The 7,700-nt window shown below is 54.9% G+C and overlaps 1 protein-coding gene across 5 annotated transcripts in view; it reads left to right on the forward strand.

The window, feature by feature from the left end:
• The window catches only part of PEX11A (peroxisomal biogenesis factor 11 alpha), an 80,425-nt gene that overhangs the window by 69,025 nt on the left and 3,700 nt on the right, over positions 1 to 7,700 (forward strand). For 3 of the 5 annotated variants that reach the window (XM_014532491.1, XM_014532490.1, XM_014532489.1), the window contains exons 2-4: positions 3,124 to 3,232; positions 4,436 to 4,494; positions 6,870 to 7,074. In XM_014532491.1, coding sequence (XP_014387977.1) covers positions 4,450 to 4,494; positions 6,870 to 7,074 — 250 coding nt within the window. In that variant the 5' untranslated portion in view covers positions 3,124 to 3,232; positions 4,436 to 4,449. Of the gene's footprint in view, positions 1 to 6; positions 529 to 3,123; positions 3,278 to 4,435; positions 4,495 to 6,869; positions 7,075 to 7,700 lie in introns of those variants that run through there. The other 2 variants (XM_014532492.1, XM_014532493.1) reach the window with 2 other exon arrangements.

Below are 7,700 nucleotides of genomic sequence, written 5' to 3' on the forward strand. Positions count from 1 at the left end.
GCCGTAGGCATCAGTGAGGGAGATGTTTCAGTGTTGAGCAGAGGCCACTTCCTCGTGTTCCTACTTCCCATCTTGGGTGCCGGGTTCTTTTGTGATCACAGATCTAAGCTTACCGTACAAGTGATTGAGCTTCTTAGAAAGTAGGCTCAGGTTCTTGGCTCTTTATTTTAAAGCGATCAAGATTCAGGATTTGAGAAGAAACCTTTGGGGAATTTTAAGAGACACGAAAGCGGCTAGATCGGGGCACATAAAACGTTTTAACAACTCTTGATACTTTGTCCAGATCCTTTACTGTAATAGATTAAACATGTCTAATTAAATCTCTAGACAAAATTGACTCTATCTGTGAGTGTGTTGTGGGCATGGAAAAGCGTTCAAAGGAAGGCGGTCCCGAGACGACCTTCAGCAGAGTCCTCACAGGGCGGCGTGAGCTCAGGCCTGAAACCCCCGCTGAGGAGGAGGACGAAGAGGGACTTAGGCTGGAGGCTCTCGATGCTACCCAGGCGAGGTCCTCTGTCAGCCCCGAAGGTGGGGTTTTGCTTCTCCTGGAGGCATGTTACAGTGGTATCGTGGTGGTACTATTTTATTTTCCTTTTTCTTTTTCTTTTTAAATTTTTTTTCTTCCCCAGATCCTCCCCTTTTTTTCCTTTTTCAAATATTTTTTTTTATTGATTTCAGAGAGGAAGTGAGAGAGAGAGAAAGAGAGAGATAGAGACATCAATGATGAGAGAGAATCATGGATCGGCTGCTTCCTGCACGCCCCACACTGGGGATCGAGCCCCCAACCCCAGGCAGGTGCCCTGACCGGGAATCGAACTGTGACCTAGTTCATAGGTCAACGCTCAACCACTGAGCCACGCCGGCCGGGCTCATGGTGGTACTTTTGTCCTCTCCAAGTTAGAGGAGGTGGTGGGGAGTCTGGGTAAGGCGCCTCTTCTAGAATTTGTGAAGAGCTAGAATGTGTGTGCCCTGGTACCTCCCTCCCTGTGCACCTTTTTAACTAACACCCCTACCTCCGCGCCTCCACATTCATGAGTGATTCAAAAAGCAAGACCCTCCTAATAAACGTACAAGCCAGCACCTTCACAGCTGAACCCAGTGCCCGAGAAATGCATTCAGGGGTGAGCGTCTGAGTGCCTTGCCTAGTTCTGGGACCCACTGTGCACAGATGGCAAGGTCCCTGTGCCTGTGTGGTAGGCGTGGGGGGGGGGGCAGACAGAGATGGGGGAGGAAGGTAACCCTGTCCTTGAAGCTGCTGCCGGAAAGCGGACCCTTCCCAAGGGACTCCCCTGGCCCTTTCACCTCGCTCACCTCTCACCCACACGCTGGCTTCCCGGCAGCTCGGCCAGAGGACCAGCGATGTCAGCAGCGCTTCGGGCCCAGCGCCCTCTCCTCCCTCTGGCCCACAGCCACTTCTCCAAGGGCTGGAGCTGCCCTTTGGCCGGCTTGCTCTCCAGACACAGCCCGAGGGCAGAGGCCATGCCTTAGAGACACTCCCCCCACCCCCCTCCACCATTACCGCCTTTCGTTCTTGAAGTCTGGGTTGGACCCATAAGTAGTGAACGTTTCAGATACAACTCCCCGCTGGACTCTCCCTTTCCTCACCTCCCAGTTCCTGCTTTATTGTCTCACAGGTACCGACTGGATTATGAGGACCTATCAGAGAACTTAGTTTTCCCCCACCCTCAGCCCCTCTTTTTTTTTTTTTAATATATTTTATTGATTTTTTACAGAGAGGAAGGGAGAGAGATAGAGAGTTAGAAACATCAATGAGAGAGAAACATCGATCAGCTGCCTCCTGCACATCTCCCACTGGGGATGTGCCCGCAGCCAAGGTACATGCCCTCGACTGGAATCAAACCTGGGACCTTTCAGTCCACAGGCCGACGCTCTAGCCACTGAGCCAAACCGGTTTCGGCTTAAAAATATTTTTATTGATTTCAGAGAGGAAGGGGGAGGGGAGGGAGAGATAGAAACATCAATGATAGAAGAGAATCATCAATTGGGTGCACCCTTCACTAGGGATGGAGCCTGCAACCTGGGCATGTGCCCTTGGCGGGGAAACAAACCTGTGACCTCCTGGTTTATAAGCTGAAGCTCACTGAGCCACGCCGGCCGGGCCCCACCCTCCGCCTCCTTCTTCACTGCCCACAGCCCACAACCTAGAGAGTCAACAATAGAGAGAGTCCCACCAACAGCAAGGGAAGTCAGCGTTGTTCTGCTCCTGTCCGTGTCATTGAGAGGCCCTCCTCAGTGTGAACACCGTGGCTCACACCATAGCCCTCCATCATTTGCAGCCAGGAACCGGGCCTCAGGCTCAGCCTGACCCGTGGCCAAGGCAGGGGTGTGAGGCCACAGTTCTTTGTTGCTGATCAGTGACAGATTCTTGGGCGAATCCAGGTGGCTCTCCAGCGGCATGTTCTGGTGGCATCTTAGAGCAGGTGGAGTTCAAGAAACTTCCTTGAAATGTAGGAATGGACAGAGGTTGAAGCTGCTCCCTCAAAGGCTGGACTGTCAGGGAGTCCACCCCAGCTCGGGTTCCCTTCCTCACTGAGAGCCCTAGCCGGTTTGGCTCAGTGCATAGAGCGTCGGCCTTCGGACTGAAGGGTCCCAGGTTCGATTCCAGTCAAGGGCACATGCCCGGGTTGTGGTTTCGATCCCCAGTAGGGGGATGTGCAGGGGGCAGCCCATCAATGATTCTCATTATTGATGTTTCTATCTCTCTCACCCTCTCCCTTCTGCTCTGAAATCAATACAAATTTTTAAAGAAATTCCCTCTGATAGTGATAATAAGGGGTGGGAAATGGGTTGAAAACAGTCTCGCAGGACCCTCCGTGGAAGAGAAGCGAAAGGTTATAGCATCCACGTTTAATGACACGTGTCCCCACACTTTCCTTATGGAAAACGGGATTTGGAGAACTGGGGGAGCCAGAAACCTGCTACAGAACTGATGGAAAGCTCTGGAATAATGACTGCTGTGAGCCCGGATCCCCGTCGGCTCCGCCATCTACCTCCCTCCTAGTTGGCTAAATCTTACAGAAGTTAGGGTATGCCCGGGGGACCCTGGGTCAAGTAACCATGGCAACGGGCTGACTAAGCTTTCTCGTCTCTGCCCTCCTCTAGCTGGGAGGTGTCAGTGCCATTGCCCAAGACTCCTTGGAGCGACCGGGATTGTTTCTGTCGGAGGAGACACTGCAGCCCGGGCTCTGGGACGGAGGAGGCGTCAGCCGGAGTGAGTGTGGGGGTCCCGGGACGCCTGCCTTACCTGCCTTACCTGGTTGGTCTCTGAGAGTCAAAGGGAAGAAGAGGAGGGTCGGGCAGGGAGAGGTCTCCTGGGAATTTGCCGGGTGAATGACCAAGAGTGTAGGTTCGAGAGTCTGGGGCCGCTAGCTTTTCTAGAATGCAGTCGAAAATAGCAGGTAACTACTTTCTCGCCTGGTTGAATATAGAGGGGGAGGACTGGCAGGTATGCCTTCTTAAAAAGTGTTAATGCAAAACCTTTTCTTCGTTAAAGAATATGTTTTTATTGATTTTAGAGGGAGAGAGAGAAACATGGATCGGCTGCCTCCTGCACACCCCTAATGGGGATCAAGCCCTCAACCTGGGCATGTGCCCTGACCAGCAACCTTTGGATGTATGGGATGATGCCCAACCAACCGAGTTACTCGGCCAGGGCAGAACTCTTAACTCTTTTTTTTTTTAATTTTTTAAAAATATATTTTTATTGATTTCAGAGGGGAAGGGAGAGGGAGAGGGATAGAGAAACATCAATGATGAGAGAGAATCATGGATCGGCTGCCTCCTGCATGACCCCCACTGGGGATCGAGCGCACAACCTGGGCATGTGCCCTTGACGGGAATCGAACCCAGGACCCTTCAGTCCGCAGGCTGACGCTCTATCCACTGAGCCAAACCAGCCAGGGCAGAACCTTTTAACTCTTAAAGTGACCTTCATTTTTTTACTTCTTACCCTGCATCCTTGTAAGAAACACCAATCTTTTTCCTTTTTTATATATTTTTATTAATTTCAGAGAGGAAGGGAGAGAGAAAGAGAGATAGAAACATCAATAATGAAAGAGACTCATGGATTGGCTGCCTCCTGCAAGCCCCCTCCTGGGGATCAAGCCCACAATCCGGTCATGTGCCCTGACTGGGAATCGAACCCGGGACCTCTTGGTCCAGGGGACGACATTGAGCCACCACAGCCGGGCAGAAACACCAGTCTTGACAAGCAGGCTGTGGGCACCTCATCCCGGTGGGACCCCCAGGAGTGGCTGCTTGTCTGTGCCATCCGCCCTCCAGCCTAGTGCCTCCTGTTCAGGGCACCCCAGCTCCCAGGCAGCCTGGGCCCAGCTGGAGGCCCGAGAGGGAGGGCCTGGCCCTGCGCATCTGCAGCTGAGGGTTTGCTGATGCACCTGGGCCTTCTGCTTTGCAGCGTGAAGAGCTACGATGGCCGTGAACAAGAGCCCCACCCTGATGGACGGAGACTGCCCCGTAAGTAACCTGGGCGCATGCAGTGGGGTAGACCCCGGGCCGAGGAAGGAGCCTCGAGGGGAGGCTCGGGAGACGTGGAGCAAGATGCGTGGAGAACAGCAGTCAGCAACCTTTCGGACCTCACAGACCACCAGTGGTCCGCGGACATTGGCGTTCATTGACTGTTAGGTCTTGGTTATTCTTGCTCTCACTTCATTCTGCAGAGGACTGTTAGAGGATCGGGGGGCGGGGGGCAGGGAAGATGCCCATTCAAAACGAAGGACATTGGAGAAAAAAGGACAGAAATGCCAGCTGGAAGGGAGAGGAGAAGGGACCTGCTGTATTCTTCCTTTTTTAAAAAAAATATTTTTATTGATTTCAGAGAGGAAGGGAGAGGGAGAGAGAGAGAGAGAAACATCAGTGATGAGAGAGAATCATAGATTGGCTGCCTCCTGCACACCCCCCACTGGGGATGGAGCCCACAACCAGGCATGTGCCCTTGACTGGGAATCGAACCGTGACCTCCTGGTTCATAGGTTGATGCTAAACCACTGAGCCACACCGGCCAGACAGAACTGTATTTTAAACCCCGGCGTGGAGGCCCACGCTCTGCCCGCCCAGGCGGAGGTCCCTGCAGTAGGAGCCGCTGCGCGCTGCAACCAGGCGTTGTTCCTGCCGTGGTCTGTGGCCGTGGCGCCTCGCAGTCACACAGGGCACAGCCTGCACTGCTGCATGTGGGACAGGGGAGGGGCGCGTGTCCAGGGCTGTGTCCGGCTGGTTCCCACGTGATTTGGGATGGTTTGACATGTTTGGATGTACCTGCTCACCTCCTGGCCAAGCCTCTCTGATTTAGACACAGTTCAAATAGTGAAACTGCCCAGCCGGCGTGGCTCAGCGATTGAGCGCCAACCTATGAGCCTGGGGGGCGGGGTGGAGGGGGTTACAGATTGGTTCCCGGTCAGGGCACATGCCCGGGTTGCAGGCTCCATCCCCAGTGTGGGGCGTGCAGGAGGCAGCCAGTCAATGATTGATGGTTCTCATCATTGATGTTTCTATCTCTCTCTCCCTCTCCCTTCCTCTCTGAAATCAATAAAAATATATTTTTAAAAATTTTGAAATGAAAAAATGATGAAGCCACACCATACTCACCTTGCCCCAAGTTAGCTTTACTTACCCTTTGCCCTGGGAATCGCCGTGTTAACTTTTGTGTTGATCATAGAGCACATGGAGGCTGGTCAGGCACACAGCGAAGCCATCCTAATGTGTGTGTGTGTGGGGGGGGGGTATTTTCTTCCCAGGACCCCTCTCTTCCTTGGCTTTGCCTAAAAGAACCCCTGAGGACTCTGTCCAAAACATGAAAGTAAAGGTTTGCTGTTGTCAGTCAGAATCTTTTTCTGGCTCAGATTTCAAACTCACCTGCAGGACAGGAAGCTCAGAGACTGTAGCCTGGGTCTGGCGGACGCTCACACCTCCTGGGTGCGTCTCTAGCTCAGCCGCCCACCCGCGGACACGGCTGGGAGCTCGCCTCCCCAGCAGAACCATGTACCAGTGGCAAATTCAAAGCGAGTCAGAGCTGGGGACCTTTCTTCTTTTTTCTTTTTAAAAAAAGTATATTTTTATTGATTTCAGAGAGGAAGGGAGGGGGAGAAAGAGATAGAAACATCAATGATAAGAGAGAATCATGGATCTGCTGCCTCCTGCACGCCCCGTACTGGGGATCGAGCGTGCAATCCGGGCATGTGTCCTTGACCGGGAATCGAACCCGGGACCCTTCAGTCTGCTCTATCCACTGAGCCAAACCAGCTATACAATAAAAGGCTAATATGCAAACTGACCAAACGGCGGAATGACAAGTTGCTATGATGCACACCAGGGGGCAGATGCACAACACAGGAGCTGCCCCCGGTGAGCACGGCTCAATCAGAAGCCCTGAGCTGGGCTCATGGCTGGCGAGCACAGCAGCAGTGGCAGGAGCCTCTCCCGCCTCTGTGGCAGCGCTAAGGCTATCCGACTGCCCCCAAGGGCTCCTGGACTGCGAGAGGGCGCAGGCCAGGCTGAAGGACCCCCACACGGTGCACAAATTTCGTGCACCAGGCCTCTAGTGTTTAGATAAAGCCCCCAAACTGACATGGACAGAAGCTTTGCGCTCGACGGTGTCAGTGGGTGGGCTGGAGCCTGTGGGGCGCCGTGCCTGGGAGCCCTGCAGAGCTGGGCTGTGGCCTGTTTCCCTGTGGGGGGTGCAGAGACCACTGAGACCTGGTTTCCTGCTAGGTCGCTGGACCCAGGCTGGCCTCGCCAGTGGGCTCTGTGGCCCTGGGGCCGCCTTAGGGGGCTGCGGGGCGGGAGAGGGAGGTGCGACCACTCGCACGCCTTTGCCTGTCTTCCTCCCACGCCAGGAGCAGGAGAACGTGCTGCAGCGCGTCCTGCAGCTGCCCGTGGTGAGCGGCACCTGTGAGTGCGTCCAGAAGACCTACACCAGCACCAAGGAGGCCCACCCGCTGGTGGCCTCCGTGTGCAACGCCTATGAGAAGGGCGTGCAGGGCGCCAGCAGCCTGGCCGCCTGGAGCATGGAGCCCGTGGTCCGCAGGCTGTCCACCCAGTGTGAGTCCTCATGGCACGTGGGCCGCCCGCGTCTTCACGCATGCTCCCTGCCTGCCTGCCAGTCTGTATGTCCACCGTCAGTCTGTCTGATCACGTCACAGCTTGCTGCTCTGTCTGCTTATACGTGTGTCTGACTCATTGCATAGCCTTCTCATCTGTAGATATGGATCATAGAGCTATGGAGATGGAGAGATGGATATAGATATAGCTCTTCTTGTCGATAGATGCCCAGCTGGCATTTTCCTAGGATAACAGTGATGGGCCAAGGAATTGGCAGGAGGCGTGGGCAGAGCTGTGGGCGGTGGTGGGAGTGGGCCCCGTGGCAGGGCAGACACCCACTTCAGCTCCAGGTGCAGCCGCAGGAACTAGCAGAGCCCGGCACAGAGGCCGGGGCGGCGGGCACCAGGCTGGCCTGCCAGGGCTGTGGAGAGCGGAGGCCAGGGAAGCCCTGGGGCTCAGCCGCTGGTGGTACCAGCTCGTGACACACGGGGGCAGCAGAGAGCTGCCAGCCAGGGCCCTAGAGGGGCAGGGCACCCTTCCTTGCGCCTTCCCAGACCTGCCCCTGATCAGTGTCCTGCCCCCATGTAAACCTGCCTCCCAGGCCCAGCCCTGGGTGTGTGTGTGGG

This window comes from Myotis brandtii, unplaced genomic scaffold, assembly GCF_000412655.1.
Source record: "Myotis brandtii unplaced genomic scaffold, ASM41265v1 scaffold897, whole genome shotgun sequence".
NCBI lineage: Eukaryota > Metazoa > Chordata > Mammalia > Chiroptera > Vespertilionidae > Myotis > Myotis brandtii.